At 44.4% G+C, this 18,553-nt stretch overlaps 1 protein-coding gene across 1 annotated transcript; it reads left to right on the top strand.

Moving 5' to 3' along the window:
* Nucleotides 1-14,319: 14,319 nt before the first annotated feature.
* On the top strand, nt 14,320-18,073 carry LOC115647676 (interleukin-17F-like). The gene is made up of 3 exons (XM_030554369.1): nt 14,320-14,387; nt 16,735-17,046; nt 17,836-18,073. Exons 1-3 carry the CDS (start codon nt 14,320-14,322, stop codon nt 18,071-18,073), a joined length of 618 nt encoding a protein of 205 aa, XP_030410229.1.
* The last annotated feature ends 480 nt before the right edge of the window (nt 18,074-18,553 follow it).

Genomic DNA, 18,553 nt, shown 5'->3' with positions numbered 1-18,553 from the left:
CAGTGGGAGTTAAGTGCCTAAAAGCACTTAAGGAAACGGACCTGTGTCCTCTGTACATCCCTCTGGCAGCTTAAAGGGGCCTTTTGTTGCCGGGGTGGTGTAAAGGGTCTTTAGTGTAGATGAGAATCTGGCCCTAAACTTTGCTTGTGCCTAGACATTGAATTGGACCTCTGCCAAGGGGTGAATTTCACCCTCTCGGGAGCAGTCATAGCCCAGGGATCAGGTCTGAGCTACGTCCAATAAACGTTCAACAGGTTGCTGAGTCCTTCATACATGGGCTCCCTTTTGTGTTCCACACATAAAGCAGTATAAAAAGAATGTGTATGTACCCCAACCCACGCACCCACCCAAATGAGAGTGAGCTTGATTTACTGGTGTTACTCTACTCACCACCAGACAGTGCCACCTGCTCATGGTTCTGGGGATTAGCTCTATCAGCCTGATGCTCCTTCCAGAAGTTACCCCCTTTCAGTTTCTCCTCTACAGCCCCCCTCCCCCTCACTCCAGCATCTTCTCCGTGACTCAGGCCTCCAGCCAAGTCACTATGGTGGTTTCCCCATCCAGGGAGAGTATAACAAGGTTCCTGCTCTCCAGCCACCTCAGGCACTCTTCCATTTCACTATCTCACACTGCCACTCCTGCAGTTGCTGGGAGGGGAACCCAGGCCCACCTTCTGCTCCAGGTTCCAGCTCAGGCACCCTTTACACAGCAGCCAAGGTCTGTTCCCCACACCTTGCTGCCTTTTCCTGAGCTGCATCCATATTTCCTGGCCTTTCCCACACCTCTGGATTTGCCACTCTCTTCACTCCCCCCTCCTCCTACAGCAGAGGTGGGCAAACTACAGCCCACAGGACCATCCTGACCAGCCTCTGAGCTCCCAGCCCCATATCACCGCACCACCAGTGCTCTGGTCCACCACTCCTGCTGCTCTGAGCAGCATGGTAAGGGAGTGAGGGGGTTGGATAAGGTGCAGGGGTTTCCAGGTGGCAGTCAGAGGACAGAGGTTGCAGAGGGAGCAGTCAGGGGACTGGGAACAGAGGAGGTTGGATAGGCATGGGAGTCCCTGTCAGGGGTATGGATAGAGATCAGGGCAGTCAGGGAGGGTTGTATAGAGGGTGGGGTCCTAAGGAGGCAGTTAAGGATGGGGGTCCCTGGAGTGGGCAGTGAGGGGACAAGGAGCAGGGGGGGTTGGATGGGTCAGGGGTTCTGAGGGGGGCAGGAAGTGGGAGGGGGCAGGCTGTTTGGGGAGGCACAGCCTTCCCTACCTGGCCCTCCATACAGTTTTGCAATCCCAATATGGCTCTCAGGCCAAAAAGTTTACTCACCCCTGTCCTGTAGAGTAAGTTCAGGCAAGTCATGTCTGCAGCCCCCAAACACTTCTCCCAGAAACTAACTGCAGACTTCTCCATACCACACCTTCTGTTGCCAGCCTCCTGACTTTTGCAGAAGCCCTGCCTGTCTCTAGGAGGTGAGCTTCTCTCTAATTAGCTGCTTCCAGCCTAAAGCTCCTGTTTTGCAGCCTAATTAACAGACTGGGCCCACCTGGCCTAAAGCTCTTGCAGGGTCAGTGTGGGGAGCAAATTCCACTCTAGCTCTATATGAGTGTAACCCTAATGAAATCAGTGGTGTTACACTGATGTAAAACTGGAGTAAAGTAGTTGTGAATCAAGTATACAGGCTTCTGGTTTTAGATTTTAATTGACATGAAGGATAAAACCACTCAGACAGATTTTTTTTTCAATAATCACCAAAAAGAACTGATTATTGCTCTTTTCTGTTCTATTTTCCAGTGCATTCTGTTCCCAAATTCATTGCTGAGATGCAAGGTAATAGGCCTGTTTCTCTTCTCTCACACACCAGACATATAAAATGTAATTCTGTTGACTCCAATGCAGCTACTCCTGATTTACATCAATGTAAATTAGGGGAGAATCAGGCCCACCCTATCTATAGATGAAAGGAGCTTATTAATTCAGCTTTCCCTATGATAAACAAGAGTGTGGTCTCTGAGCGTGTACACGTAATAAGGAGGAAGGCTCATACTGACGTCCTTTGAAAATTATTTCATTTTACATCAGTGTTAACTGTTATAAAACCCCAGAGACAGAAAAGGATGGACGATCCAGTGGATAGAATGCTAGCCTGAGACTTGGGAGCCAGGGGATCATTTCCCTGCTACGCCACAGACTTCCTGGGTGACCCTGGACAAGTCACTCAGCCTCTTTAAGTATGTCTACACTGCAACCGGGAGCAAGTTCAAGCTAATGCACTTCAAAATAGTAGTGTGGGGCTCTCACACCCACATCACTGTTTTTAGTGTGCTGGTCTGAGCCCCGTTAGTGTAAGTCTCTCTACCCAGGCTGGGAGGCTTGTTCCCAGCTGCATCATAGAAATACCCTCTGTGCACCAGTCCCTATCTGTAAAATGGGGGTGCTAACAGTTCTCTATCTCAGAGGGTTGTTGTGAGGATCAATATATTAAGGGTTATGTCGTGCTCAGATGCTATAGCGATAAAAAGGGTAGATAAGGTAGAAATCGTACAGTTTGGAAATGAGTCATAATTTGCATAAAACAAATACCGGGACTTCAGAAAAAATAAAGATGTATAACTGGGAACTATTTATGGGCTAAATTATCAGCCAATTTACACACCCATAAAAGGAAATGCTTTTTCACACAGTATGTAATTAGTCTATGGAACTCAGGGCCATCCCTAGCCATTTCGGTGCTCCAACCAAGCCCCCCTTCTTCCCCTTCTGCTGGGTCAGAGCAGGGGCAGGAAGAGGCAGGGCTGGGGCAGAGGCCATGGGGAAGAGGCGGAGTAGGGGCTGGAGCAGCACACAGCTGTGTAGAACACCAGGAAATCTGGGGCTGCACTCCCCACGCTGCCCAGCAAGAGCCATAGGCCAGAGTGCAGCCCACTTGATGGCGTGGCTGCAGGGGAGGGGGGTTGCAGGGGTGGGGCCAGGGACTAGGCTCCCCAGCCAGGAGCTCAGGGGCCTGGCAGGACGGTCTCGCAGGCTGGATGTGGCCCACGGACCATAGTTTGCCCACATCTGCTCTAATTACTAGGGAATCAGATGAGATCTAAATTATCCCACATCTGCCTACTGCAGGGTTTCTTGTTCTTCCCCCACAGCATTTGGCATCAGTCACTGTCAGCAACAGGACACCGGCCTAGAGGACCCCGGATCTAATTCAGTATGGACATGCCTATGATCCTCTCTTCCCCCACAGAGGAATTAAACACCCTCTAACTCCTCTATATGAGTTACCTGCCTGGTAACTTGGACATAATCTTTGACTCCGGTTCTCTCTAGCTCCTCACTTCTTGTTGATTCTCTCTGTATAAATCTCTAAGGCAGAGGCGCTGATTCTGTGGGTGCTCTGGTGCTGTAGCACCCACAGGAAAAAAATGGTGGGTGCTGCAGCCTCCCCTATCAACACTTCTCCTTCCTGCCAGCACCTCCTGCCTGCCGACAGGCCCCACTGATCAGCGCCTCCCACTCCCTCCCAGCGCCTACCGCGGATCAGCTGTTTCGCAGCGTCAGGAGGTGCTGGGGGGGGAGGAGCGAGTGCGCAGCACACTCGGGGGAGGGGGCAGACTGGGCAGGAAGAGGCTGGGCGGGAAGAGGTGGGAAAGTGACGGGGCAGGGATGGGAATAAGCAGGGCAGGGGTGGGGCATTGGAGGGAGTGGGGGAGGGGCCTTGGCGGAGCCAGGAGAGGAGCACCCCCTAGCAGATTAGAAACTCAGCGCCTATGCTCTAAATTACGGCTTTTCTTATCCATCCACAGAGCACATCTCAATTACTCCAACATCCTTTCCTCTGGCCTTGACAAATGCCATCTTGTCTGGCTCAAGTCCATTCAGAAGGCTGCTGCAAAGATCATTTTCCTTGCTGGTCATTTCGACAATGTCAACCTCTCTTTGTGTCCTTCAGCTGGCTTTCCCTTCCCCATTGCATCTGCTATAAGCTGCTCGTTTTCACTTCTGTGATCTATCCCCACCCTCCTTGTCATCGCTCATTCACTGCTGAGACATCGACTGCCACCTTCAACTGGCCCAGGATGCCAGCCTCCATCACACCTTCTTGTGTGACATGTTCATACCAGCACTTGCATGGTCGCTCCCCTGGTGCCCCTCACACCTGGGAAGTGCTCCCCACAAACATCCACAAAACCATCTCATTATCCACCTTCACATCCCTCCTCACAACTTTCCGGTGCCCCGATGTCTACAGAAAACAGTTGACAATGGTTAGGCCAGGGGTGTACTAACACCACTGCCGGTCATGCTGACCAATACTGTCTCGTGGTTTCCTTGTGCTCCCCTGTCTGTCTGTATCCATCTGCTGTCTCTTGTTCTAGACTCTACACTGCAAGTTCTCTGAGTAGAGCCTGTTTTTTTCTTATATGTTGGTACAGCACCTAGCACAGTGCGGGACCATGACGGGGACTTCCAGGCATGTTGGTAATACAGATAATAACATGTCACAATGTAAGTGGGGAGGGTAACCTCTCTGGGGCTGCTACTCTCCCTCCTGTACAGGTGGGCAGGCAATAGGTGGAACTCAGATAAAGGGGTGGCACAGCTTACTTCCCTGGAAGGAACCAGGGACCTGATTCTGAGTCACAATTCAGTCCCTGTCATAGGATCCAACTCCATGGGTGCTCTGGGGCTGGAGCACCCACAGGGAAAAATGAATGGGTGCTCTGCACCCACCAGCAGCCAAGCTCCCCCCCTTGCCCGCCCCACCTCACCTCACCTCCTCCTCCGCCTCCTCCCCTGAGCGCACCACGTCCCTGCTCCTCTGCCTACCTCCCAACGCTTGCCACCACCGAACAGCTGTAGCAAGCTCTGGGAGGGAAGGGGGCAGAGCGTGAATGTGAAGCACTCAGGGGAGGAGGTGGAAAAGAGACTGGGCCAGGAGGGGATTTGGGAAAGGAGTCAGAATAGGGGCAGGGAGGGGGCGGAGTTGGGGCAGGGACTTTGGGGAAGGGGTTGGAATGGGGGGTGGGGCAGAGGTGGAGTCAGGGCAGGGCTGGGGGCAGAGTGGGGTCAAGCACCCACTGGCCTCAATAGAAGTCGGCGCCTATGGTCCCTGTTCCATAGGTGCTGGAACTACGGGTGCGGGGGAGGGAGGGATGCTGCAGCACCCCCTGGCTTGAAGTGGTTTCCATCACATACAGGGTTTACAGTTTGGTTCAATGCCTCTCAGCACCCCCACTGTAAAATCTCTTCCAGCAGCCCTGCCCTGTTCTGCACCTAGGGCAGTGCAAACACATGCTGTGCCTTCCTGGGGATAGATTGCAAGGTGCAAATCTACCCTATATAAATTAACATGGAACAGGCTGGGGGGAAAAAACCTGCCTATGATCAAAATCCAGCCATGTTTCTGGCAACTTTTTCTCCCTCTTCTCCCCGCCCCCTTCCTGGTTAGCAGCAACTGCAAAGCACCGTGAGTGGCTGAGGGTTTCCTTCAAAGCAGCTCCCTTGCTATCTATAAAATATCTATTAACTATCAGACATTAACCACTGCGAGAAACCACATCGGATGTGTAACCGCAGTATAGATTTAGCTGAGCTTGAGAAAGGCAGGTGTGCAAGAGGAGATCACAATTTATGCTCTGGCAGCATCCGTTCGAAGGGACACAGGGGGTTTCCTGGGTGAGGGTTGCCCCCTTCTCAGCATGCTTGCTCTCTGAAAGAGAAAGGACTACATAAGGGTTAGACCACTAGTTGGAAACCTGGGCTCAACTCCTTGCAGTGCCACAGACTATCTCGTGGACCTTGGTCAAATCACTTAGCTTCTTCATGTGTAAAAGGGGGACGAGAGCACTGGGCCACTTCACAGGAGGGGTGAGGGGAATAAATAGAGTAAACAAAGCTTGTGAGGGGCTCCTGTGCTAGGATAACAGGGGCTGACATATTGGGCAATACTGTCTGGGACAAAAATTCTTTTTCCTTTCAGCTATTAGGGAGCAGTGTTGGCTACCACACGGTTGGATCATAGCACTGAGAGGCAGGACTTCTGGGTTCTGTTTGCTGCTCTGCCCCTGTTCACTGTGTGGCCTGGAGAAAGTCACTGAGACCAAAATGTTCAGACTTGGGTGCCTTAAGTTACACCCCTAAATCCACACATTGACATCAATGGAAAGTCTCTCATTGATTTCACTAGGCTTTGCATCAGGCCTTCAGTGGTTTAATTTTCAAAGGTGCTGAGCACCTGAAGTACCTATTGACGTCAGCGTGAGTTATGAGCGTTTAGCACCTCTGAAAATCATGCCACTTAAATAGGCACCTAACCATAGGCATCCAAGTTTGAAAATGTTGGCCTCAACTTTTCTGTGCCTCGGTTTCCCCCGGGGGATAACCATACACACCTTCAATGGAGTGTTGTAAAATGACATTGTTTTGAAATATTTGAGTGAAAAGCATGACAGAAGCATGAGACATTGGTATTACACCTATTTCATCATCTCAAAGGGGCTGAAGAAAATGAAATGCTTCCTCTCTTACAGCCTAGTTTTTTTCTTAACCTGGCCTTGCATTGAAGTCACAATGATAATTAAATCTGTGACATCACAATCATTTGTATATCACCCGACCATGATGCTATATAACTCTATGCTATGAAGACAAATACCATACATTATCTCACACTAGAGTGGCACAAGGTGAAGGAAAGGGGCAAGGTGGGGGTAGAGTCCTTTTTGAACATAGAAATAATCCTGCTGAGCAAAAATTGGAATTTCCATCCTGTGGAAAATTCCAATATTTTAACATTTGCTTTCAACACAAATCTGAAAATGGACGATGTTTCACAGAATGAAACGTTCCAAAAAATTTGGATTTGGAAATGTCAAAAAATGTTTAGTTTCAACTAAACTAAACTAAATCCAAATGTTTTGTTTCGAGTGAGTTTGACATTAAGCTGCATCTGTTTAAAAGGCACAATGGTGACTCATGGGAGTTTTAGTCTGCTCACCTCCATTCTCCTCTATGGGATGGACTCTCTGGCCAGACTACCTAACCTCTCCCATGGTAAAGTGAAAAGAACAAACCTAAATGTAGGTTTCTCACCTACTCTGCTATATTTGGAATCATCCCAGTTCTCTCAGGTTGATGTTGTGGTTAACTTCACTGCTTTCCAAAGGACTCTCAGGGCCTGTAGAACCACAATAAGTTGAGACAGAACCTCACTACATGATGATGCTTGGAGGATATTTTGATGCAACATGATAGTGTTGTCCCACAGTTCACCAACGCTAGCACAATCCAGATGTCATGACTAAGGCTGCGTTTATGTCATGGAAGTCACAAAATCCATGACGTCCAGAGATCTCCCTGACCTTCTCTGCTTCAGCCCCAAGGGCTGCAGGATGCTGGAGCTGATAGCCAGTGGGGCCCTGGTAGGGTTCCAGCAACAGGCAACAGCATTGACAAGCAATGGGGAGGGCCCTGCAATGTTCCAGCAACAGGTGGCAGGCTCATGAGAGGGCACTTCTCAGGGTTTCAGTGACAGATGACAGCCTTGGGAGTGGGGGAGGGGGATGCCTCAGGCGAGCAGCTGGGGGTGTCCCATTTTCTCTTTGGGAAATATGGTCACCCTCCAGCTTCCAGCCACCACAGTGGTGGGAGAAACCGTGGAGCTTCAGCAGCAAAGGTCACAGTCAGGTCACGGCTTCCGTGAATTTTTGTTTATTGCCCATGACTTGTCCATGACTTTTACGAAAAATAACCATGACACAATCTTAGCGTTTGTCATGACATGGCAATGCCCATGTTCTGTCATTGGACAATGTTTCAGAAATGCCAGCGCTAACCCAGAATCCTCCTCAGATATGCAATCAATACAGAGCTGTGTGTCATTTGGAATAGACCACAGATCCCATGCTTTAATTATGCTTTGTTTGGCTAAAGTGGAGATATGGGCTACAAATATTTAAAGGGTGTAGAGAAGGGAGAAGAATTGTTGGGATGAGCCAAGAGGGTGCTAATGAGGAACATTGGACTATAGTTAAAATGGTGGAAGCACCTATTGCCTGAGGCATGTAAAGTTAGACTTGACATAGGTCTAGGAAATACAATGTAGAAAGCAAACCTTCTGTCATAAATGTAGAGGAAAAAGTAACATAAAACCCTGCCTTGGCAGCTGTACTGAATTGCCTTACTTGTAAGGGATTAAACAGTTCAAATAACCTAGTTGGCACCTAACCAGAAGGACCAATGAGGAAAGAAGATACTTTCAAATCTGGGGGGGAAGGATTTGTTTGTTGTTCTCTTTTTTTGTTCCCTCTCCAGACGGAAAGAGAAGCCAAGCATGTACCACATCTCTTGAAAATATACTTGGAATAATCCATCTAAATCACAGAAATTGTAAGTAAGGGAAGGAAATGCATTAGGTTATTTTTTGTTTTAGCTCAGAGGTAGGCAACCTATGGCATGGGTGCCAAAGGTGGCATGCAAGCTGATTTTCAATGGCGCTCACACTGCCTAGGTCCTGGCCACTGGTCTGGGGGGCTCTGCATTTTAATTTAATTTTAAATGAAGCTTCATAAACATTTTAAAAACCTTATTTACTTTACAAACAGCAATAGTTTAGTTATATATTATAGACTTATAGAAAGCAGGACTAGCTCCAGGCACCAGCCCAGCAAGCAGCTGCTTGGGGCGGCCAACGGTGAGGGGCGGCACATCCGGGTCTTCAGTGGCAATTTGGCGGCAAGTCCCTCACTCCCTCTCGGAGTGAAGGACCAGCCACTGAATTGCTGCCGAAGACTGAAGCAGCGGCGGTAGAGCTGCAGATTGCGATCACGGCTTTTTTTTTTTTCTTTTTGCTGCTTTGGGTGGCAAAAACTCTGGAGCCAGCCCTGATAGAAAGAGACCTTCTAAAAACATTAAAATGTATCACTGGCACGTGAAACCTTAAATTGGAGTGAATAAATGAAGACTAGGCACACCACTTCTGAAAAGTTGCTGACCCCTGTTTTAGCTTGTAAATTTTCCTATGCTACAGAGGTAGCTTTATTCCTGTTTTTGTAACTGTGAAGCTGAGCCTAGAGGGGAAACCTCTGTGTTTTAAATCTTTTTATTACCATGTAAAGTTACCTTCCATCCTGATTTTGTAGGTGTGATTCTTTTACTTTTTCTTTATAATCAAGTTATTCTTTTAAGAACCCGATTGATTTTCGGTGTCCTGAAGACAAAAGGTCTGGTCTGTGCCCTCATTGTTAAGGCAATTGGTTGGTATAGTATTCTCAAGCCTCCACAGGAAAGGGGGTGAAGGGGCTTGGGGGGATATTTTGGCTGGACAGGGATTCCAAATGACCCTTTCCTAAATTTTTGTGTAAATCCCTTGGTGGTGGCAGCAATACTGTCCAAGGACGTGGAAAGGAATTTGTCCCTTGGCAAAGTTTTAAGCTAAGCTGGTAGAATATAAACTTAGAGGGTCTTTCATGTGAGTCCCCACATCTGTACCCCAGAGTTCAGAGTGTGTGGGGGGGACCCTGACACCTTCATTGGCAGAAAGATGGATTAAATGACAGACCAGGTCTTTACCATGTTTGATTTCTCCAGCTCTATGATCCTGTCTCATGAGGCTCAGAGGCAGATGCAAATATCTTGCACACCTGCCAGAGTTTACTGCCAGAGCACACTATATTATTATGAATATACCTGGTGGTGCAATAGTATACCTCTAGAGAGGATTTCTTCCTGACTCCCATGATTCCAGCACAGAACAATGGGTTTAGAGAGATATGGTCTGTATTGTTGCAACTTCCTTTGCTCATATTATGTCATTCCTGGATATACATCTGGGATTTGCCCACTTTTCCTCCCTCTATGTTTGTCTTTTCATAATAATTGCAGATCAATAGATTTCAGCACTCATAAAACAAACCACAGGAAGATTTCTTAATCATTTTTAATATCAGGCTACATCAGGATGCTATCTATTCACACATCAAAATGACCTAGACCACTGATCAGCCTCGATTCAGGGTCAGGTTCCATTGGTCTAACCTTAAGCCAGAAAGATATTTTTGAGATCTTTGTTGCTTTCAGAAATGGAAAGTTCCCTGACCCACTTTGAGTATTTCAGTAAGTGGCTGAAGAGAAAACCCCTTTCTGAGGGAAAGGTTTCCGTTAGCCTGTATGTGTCTCACATTGAGAGGAAATTAAACTACGCATTTAACATTTCAGATCTTAACGTACTTTGGAGGGAGGTGATATAGGTCATGGTTATCCCAGAAATAAAGGACTAAATTCTACCCTCAGTTACATCCCTTTGAAAAAAATGAAGACAGAGTTTGTACCAGTGAGCAGATATTAAGCATTCTTCAAATTAGCACAAACTTCACTCATGGAATCATCAAAATTAGAAGTTGGAAAGAAAATGCATTAGGACTTCTAGTCCTTGGCCAGAAAGACATCAGAGCTGGATTGTATCCTGCAGTCTATATCCTTCATTGCTTTGTTCAGTTTAGTGTTAATGATTCAAACCATGGGGTTTCCATGGTGTAGTAGTGCTCACTGTTCCTGAAACATAGCCTACATTTTCCATTGCTCAATGCATATTTTGGAGGGGAAAGGAGAATTTTTAATGATATAACCTTTTTTTTTTCAACTAAAATACACACACATATAATTACACCTACCAAATACAATACGTATTTATTTATAGATTTACTTATGATTTTCTTTCCCTCTGTCGAACTCTTGTCTATCTATCCAGTGATCTATGAACATTGCAGAATATGTATCTCAATAAACTATATTTTACAATTTCATTCAAACTCAGTAATAGTTGGGTGAAAAAACTTCCTTCCCAATCTCATTGAACTGAATGGGAATTTTACTGACATGCCAGAGTTGAACCTGGTTCTATAAGTTAGCTGCTTTAGGAAGATAAAATGATGTAACAATTGTAGCAATTCTTTGGTAGTGAACACTGTGATACACAACCACTGAAGAGCACTCACCTTTGAGGCAGGAGCCCAGCTGCCTGGTTAGTGAAATCAGATTTCTGTTCTTGATGATTGACTAGGAAGTGGCCTGTGGGTGGAAGATCCATCCTCCGGGGAAGAGGTAAGGCTGAGACTGGGAGATCTTATTACACAGAGGTCATCCCAAGTTCATATTCAGGTCCCAGAGGGGAATAATGAGTGCCATAACCACTGCACTACCTTTTCCTATTGCCCTTTCATCACCAAGGGTGAAGTCCTCCCACCACCTCGGAGAACTGAATTATACCTGAGTTTCAATGCAGAGAAGGTGCATTGGCAGATGCAGGCAGTACATTTGGCATGCACCTCATCTGCACTGGGGCCAAGGCATCTGAACAAGTGGTGGGGTCTGGCCCCAAAGGAGCAATTTTGCATCACTACTCCACTATTCCTAGTCTTTCCTTCTCAACCCTGACACAATTTAGGAGTGCTCCTGGAGCAAGAGCTATTCCATGTCTGAGATGGGATGGGAGATGTACAATCTATTCCAGAGGTGGAGCCACACGAGAGATGAATGGACACATGGCTATAGACCACATGCATCCCACAACACTCCCTTGAAGTTAATAGAGTTTTGCTCTTTATACCAGGGTTGGATTTATCCCTTTCGATATATAATCTATTAACATAAATGTCACCAGGAAAAGATGATCAATCCATATCATGCTGATGCTGAACCTTTCCTAGAAGATTCAAATTTCAATATCCCCAAAAGAATGGATGGAGATTGTGTGCCAAGAAATAAAGCTACTCCCCCAAGTGTGACGAGCCCAGTCATGGGGGAAATGTATCCACCAGGACCTTCTTTGTAAGACATAGAGGACCAGATCCTCCACTGGTGTAAATCAGCATCGCTCCATTGATGTCTGTGAAGTTATTCTGATTTATCCCAGACAAAGATCTCATCCAGCAGCCAAATGCTGGAGATGCTCCCAAAGAAGTCATCATCTTGCAAGATGGGGCTTAAAAATGTCAAACTGGAGCCCAATCTTTTGGAGTGTTCAATTACTTCAGTAGGAGTTTTACTTACGTAAGAAATGAATACAAATGGAGCAGTTGCTATCACCAGGGACACTGAGGTTGATAAAACCCCGGGTGAAACTCTCAGAAGCTGGGATTCCATATTCTCTGAGGGGGTCCCTGACTGTGGAATTCACCACCACCAGAAGTCAGAAGGAAGCAGAGTCTGTCCACCCGCAGGGCTTAACACCAGACTCACCTGTTTACACCAACTTCTTTACAATAATGTCAGTGCCAAACTAGGCAGCTATGCCTTCCCCAAACAAGGCCAAGGGATCCTGCTGGGGAGTGATGGATCAGTGGAAACACTGCCAAATACTGCTGAATGAACGGTTGCATTTAATTTGTGTATGTGGCACCTAGTTACCCTGGTGATGAGATGCATTACCAATGGGCATCAGACAGAAGACTGACAGGTAGAATTGACTCAGTGGCTTTGTAGATGTACATGATATCCTTAATTCAATTATAATTCTTTGCCCAACATACTGTCCATCTGTGTGTTGGCATATGGCCTAAGAAGTACTAATGCCTTCAGCTCCCATTGAAAGCAGAAGGAGCTGACAGAGCACAGCATATCACAGCCAATGCTGAGCACCTTGCAGCTTCAGGACTGTAGTTCTTCCAAAGGTTTACATCCTGCCATTGTTCCAAGTGCAATAACTTCCTACCCACGTCATCAGACATTACTTCTAGTGCAAGCAAGGTTCCATCATCCTTGTCTATTCTGGGACACTCTTTGCATGTCCTCTGTGTTATTAAGTCCCATATGTTTTCCCTTCTCTTAATGGTGTCCAAAGGAGAGATTCCTTTTGCCAGCCCCTTTTGGTAAGGTCAATGAGTCTAGAGTGAAAAATCAACTATAAGACAAGGCCCTGAATAACGAACCAATATGCTCTTTGTACCAATGTGTGATGACTCTTCTCCCATGTGTCAACAGGCTGCCTCAAGGGAAATATTAGAAGCATGGAAAAATTCTTGTATGAAGAACAGCTGAAAAGAGAAGGACTGTTCACCTTAGGGAGCAGGGGAACAAGAGGGGACCATTGCAGTTGAGGGGATCCAGAGATGGTCAGACAAATCCAGAGTCTGGCTGGCTTTGGGAAAAACTGCAAAATCCTGCCCTTTGAAAAAAAGGTCTTTTCATCATAAAAATTACACAAATGGCCTCTTTTAACTTAAACTCCTACCACCCAACATGAGCTCAAATAGTGACTTCACTGTTGCCATTGATTTTAAAGATCAAGTGTTCAGGTACTACAGTGATAGATAGATAGATAGATAGATAGATAGATAGATAGATAGATAGATAGATAGATAGATAGATAGATAGATAGATAGATAGATAGATAGATAGATAGATAGATAGATAGATAGATAGATAGATAGATAGATAGAAGGGGGTTTATATGGAAATAGAGGTGATAGATAGATAGAAGGGGGGTTATATGGAAATAGATAGATAGATAGATAGATAGATAGATAGATAGATAGATAGATAGATAGATAGATAGATAGATAGATAGATAGATAGAAGGGGGGTTATATGGAAATAGATAGATAGATAGATAGATAGATAGATAGATAGATAGATAGATAGATAGATAGATAGATAGATAGATAGAAGGGGGGTTATATGGAAATAGATAGATAGATAGATAGATAGATAGATAGATAGATAGATAGATAGATAGATAGATAGATAGATGATAGAAGGGGGGTTATATGGAAATAGAGGTGATAGATAGATAGATAGATAGATAGATAGATAGATAGATAGATAGATAGATAGATAGATAGATAGATAGAAGGGGGGTTATATGGAAATAGAGGTGATAGATAGATAGATAGATAGATAGATAGATAGATAGATAGATAGATAGATAGATAGATAGATAGATAGATAGAGGGGGTTTATATGGAAATAGAGGTGATAGATAGATAGATAATCATAGGACTGGAACGACCTTGAGATCATCTAGTCCAGTCCCCTGCACTCATGGCAGGACTAAGTATTATCTTCCTTCCAGCATTACGATAGCCCATCTCATCTCTTACTAACCTCCCAACAGAGTTTAACTCGTTGGCACTCTGAATAATCTATCTTCCAGACAGAAAGAATAATGAATGGGATAGGGAAAGTAGACTGAGAATTTCTCTTCTCCCTCTCTCAGAATACAAGAGGCCATTCAATGATATGGAACTCTGGTAAATTCAAAATGGGTAAAAGGAAGTAAGGTTTCACATTATGCATTATTAGTCTGTAGAACTCATTACCGCAATCTATAATGGAGGCCAAGATCTTAGCAGAACTGAAACAGAGACTGGACATTGACATAGGTAACAAGGCCATCCTGTAAAAGCAGCAAAGAGTCCTGTGGCACTTATAGACTAACAGACGTTTTGGAGCATGAGCTTTCGTGGATGAATACCCACTTTGTCGAATGTCATGCATCCGAAGAAGTGGGTATTCACCCACGAAAATTCATGCTCCAAAACGTCTGTTAGTCTATAAGGTGCCACAGGACTCTTTGATGCTTTTACAGATCCAGACTAACACAGCTACCCCTCTGATACAAGACCATCCTGAGTTATAAGAGGAAATGTTAAAAGAAACCAAGTGTTCAGGAAGGGATTTAAACCTTCGTGTGTCAGGGTATAAGCCAGTCTCTAATAAATATTGGAAGACAGAAGGAAACTTTCCTTGGGGGCAGAATGTCCACTTTAGGGGGGTTGTACCTTCCTGTGAAACTTCTTGTGCTGGCCACTGTCAGAGACAGGTCGTTGGACTAGATGGACCATGGGTAGGATCCAGTCTGGCACATATATTCCTATATTTCTGTGACAGTACAGCATCTATCATACATATGGTGTTGCCAGGAAAGACTGCCGAGTATCTCAACCTACGTTTGATGAAATAACCACAGTTACCTGAATTCACTTAGTACCTAACCTTATTTCTGATCAATACAGCATAAGGATTTTGAGTCTGACTTCAATTTTGTTCCAGAAAGGGAGCAAATTATGCAAATATTCCAAACTGATACTAATTTACTACTTATGACAGTTTATAGTCCAACTCCTTGAAATCAACCAGGGGTTTTTAAGGTTAACTGGTAGCAGTTTGTCAGTTACCACAACAACTTCATTTCCTGGAGTTCATCAAGTGAAGGTTTTACATAAAGTTTTATATAAAGTTAAGTCACAGTCCAGAGCAAGAACCACAAATAAGGTTGGGAAAAACCAACTGCAATGGAATTGCAACGGAAACTAGGACAGTGACAGCAGAAGTCCTTATATAAAGCCCTGAAATGTATACACACAGACAGGTTCAGTTGAAAATATCCTATACACACATCAGACAAAGTAAGAGACACTGCAGTACGATGACTTTTACAAGGAGTGTTACATTGGTAAGTACCAGCTTCATTAAATTTGATTGTAACTGATGTAATTTCTAAAAGATATTTGTAGATAAATTGATCTACCTATTTTTAATAATCAATTTATTCTAAATTGGGACCAGCAAATATTAAAACATATGGCTATCACATAGCATCATTATGGGGCAGAGTAATGGTTATTAGCACCTTTACTATGCATTGTTGTACCTTAAAATGTTTACATTACTTTTCACTGTAATTCTGAATTACTGGGTTTATAATGCTTATTTTGAGGATAAATACAACTTTTTAGTGATTTTTCTTTTACAATTTAGTTAACAGTTTGTACGGTCAACCTTAACTGAGTTTTTTGTCTGAGTATTTCCTTTTTTTTTTCTTTCTTAATTGTTAAAAATTCATACATGAAAAGTAAAGAAGGAAACCACAGAGAATGCTACTATATGATATCACTAATCAATTGAAGATATAAAATCTCAATCCTAAATCTTTTCTTTTTTAAAAATTCTAATGTTTTGGATCAGAATCACTCGTATGCTATGGCTGCTTTGCACTGTTCTGGATTATTAGGATATATGATTTTCCATACACAAAACTAGCACTAATTCAATATTAACTGTGAGAATTCAGGCACTCTAAAGTCAGGAAATGAAACAATAAGGTTGAAAACTCAACCTTACTGTGTCTCGTTGTGCTTATTTCTTAAAGTAGAGTTCCTTTATGTGAAATTATTTGTTCAATTAGATTATTTATTATTTAATACAACCTGAATTTCTTATACTACTAATTTACAGTAAAAGAATTTACTGTCTTCAGACTTTGTTTTATATCTTGTCTCAATGAGATCAACAGAACAAGCTAAGTTTGATGTTTCTACCTTCAGCCATTGACGAGTTATCTCTGCAAAAAATCTGGATTCAGAGGGGCAAATTCTCTGCTTGTGTAAATGGTCAAAAGTCCACAGATGTTAATGGAGCTATTCTCATTTACACTAGCTGAGATTGGGCCTGGAAAAAGGATTCCTAGCTCCCAATCCTAAACACTAACTCACACTCTGCTGCTGTATTTTTGCAAAGGTGTGTATCTTCCTAGGAATTTACTTTTTTATACGTTAGATGTTTATAAGTGCATCCATCTCATAAAAATCATGAGAATTGCCATGGGTTCTCTTTAGACACAAAGGCTTCTGTGAATGAAGTAGAACTTTGTTCATCTCTGAACCTACCAACCACAAGCCGAGTTAGGCGTGCATGAGACCTCCAAGCCAAGAGTTGAATTTCAGGATATAACTTGTTATTGAAGCTACACAACCCATTCCTGCATTCTGTGCTCTGCATTAACTAATCGTGGTGTTTCTCTATTTCAGTTCCATTCACTGCTGTTAATGCTGATCCTGGTGCTCCAGGCTAAGAATTCAGCCCATGGAAAGGCAGTACGGCCTGGATTCAACATAGAGAGAGGCACTGATGAGAAAAAGAGTGATGACTGCCTGCCCCGAAAAGATTTCAGATTCCCTCTAAGTGTGCAAGTTGACATAAGCATCAGCAGCACAAAACATGCTATCAAAGTGGGTCATGATGTCAGTAACCGGTCTATGTCTCCCTGGGATTACAGGTACAGTTCATGTCCCCATTGTCTGGAAATGCACTGGGCTCTTCCAAAGCACTGCTTAGGCAGCCGGAGGGAATGTCCCCAGGACAAAATATAGTGCACTGCTATATCCAGAAACATTAACTCTGACCTGCCAGTCCATGCGGTGAGGGTCAGATTCCTAATCCAAAAAATGATAACTGGATATTTATTCATTGTTATCATTTATTTGTATTGTGGTAGCACCTAGGAGCCCCAGTCATGGACTAAGACTCCGTGTGCTAGACACTGTACAAACAGTGAACAAAAAGATGGTCCAACTCAGCGCTAAGGATAGAAAACTAATTAGCTTTAGGATTTACCATTGCTCTTTTTTTCAGAGCCATTTCTGGTCTGACACCTGAGTGCAAATCCTGCCTCAGAAAGTCCAGCAAATTACCCCCAAGGGCTCACTCTTACACCATTTAAGTCAATGGGAGTTTTGCCACTGATGTTAGCAGGACACTAGGCTTTGGGAACATTTGGGCCTTATACTGGAAGTCTTCATCCAATTGTAATCAATCCTTATTCAGGCAAAAACTCCCATTGAAACGAGTCAGACTCATGAAGTGATCGAGCATTGCAGGAGCTCAGACTTTGACCCAGCACAAGCTGACTCTATGAGTCATGGGAAAAGGTGCATCTCAAGGAGGCATTTGCAAACTGTGGTTGGGTGATGAGCCAGAATTAGCTGAGGAGAAAGCCCTGCTGATTCAGGGCAGTGGCCAGTCCTCCACTTTGACCAATTCATTCTCTTTGTGTCTTGCTTCACAGCATTAATGAAGATCCCAACCGGTTCCCCCAAGTGATTGCTCAGGCCAAGTGCCGCCATTACAGCTGTGTGGACTCCACCGGACAGGAGGACTACAGCATGAACTCCATCCCCATCCAACACGAGATCCTTGTTCTCCAACGGGAGCAGAGAGGCTGCCAGCATGCTTACCGGCTGGAGAAACAGCTGGTCACTGTGGGCTGTACCTGTGCCAGGCCCATCATCCACTACCTGCAGTAAGAGAAGCCAGAAGATCAGAAGAAGGAAACCACATGGAGAACCAGCCATGGGCCTCAGATTTAACAAATGGCCTGATCCAACTCCCACTGAAAAGAATTGGAGTCTTTCCACTGATTTCACTGGAATTTGGCCAGGCCATAATCAATAGCCAGATTCAAAGACAGCTGACCAAAAAAGAGGGAAGAAATACACAATTTTTTTAAAACATTTCCCCCAGATTTTGAAATTCTGAATTTCAAAATTCAACCAGATCTGTAAGTGGGAGTTAAATGGGTGAAAACTTTCATAATTTGATATCAACCTTTTCCCCCATTTGTTTGTTGTTTTTTATTTCAAAATTCAAACCATTTTGACCAGCTCTAGAGTAAATCAAAGCCTTGGGAAAATCAACCTGAATCTGATTCTAAAATCCAGAGGCTTTTTTAAGTGCTCATAAAAGTAAATTATTATATTTGTAACAGCATAAGACTTTAAAAAAAG

The sequence above is a fragment of the Gopherus evgoodei genome, chromosome 3 (assembly GCF_007399415.2).
Source record: "Gopherus evgoodei ecotype Sinaloan lineage chromosome 3, rGopEvg1_v1.p, whole genome shotgun sequence".
NCBI lineage: Eukaryota > Metazoa > Chordata > Testudines > Testudinidae > Gopherus > Gopherus evgoodei.
The sequence above is the reverse complement of the archived record's forward strand: the minus strand, read 5'-3'. Positions and strand labels throughout refer to the sequence as shown.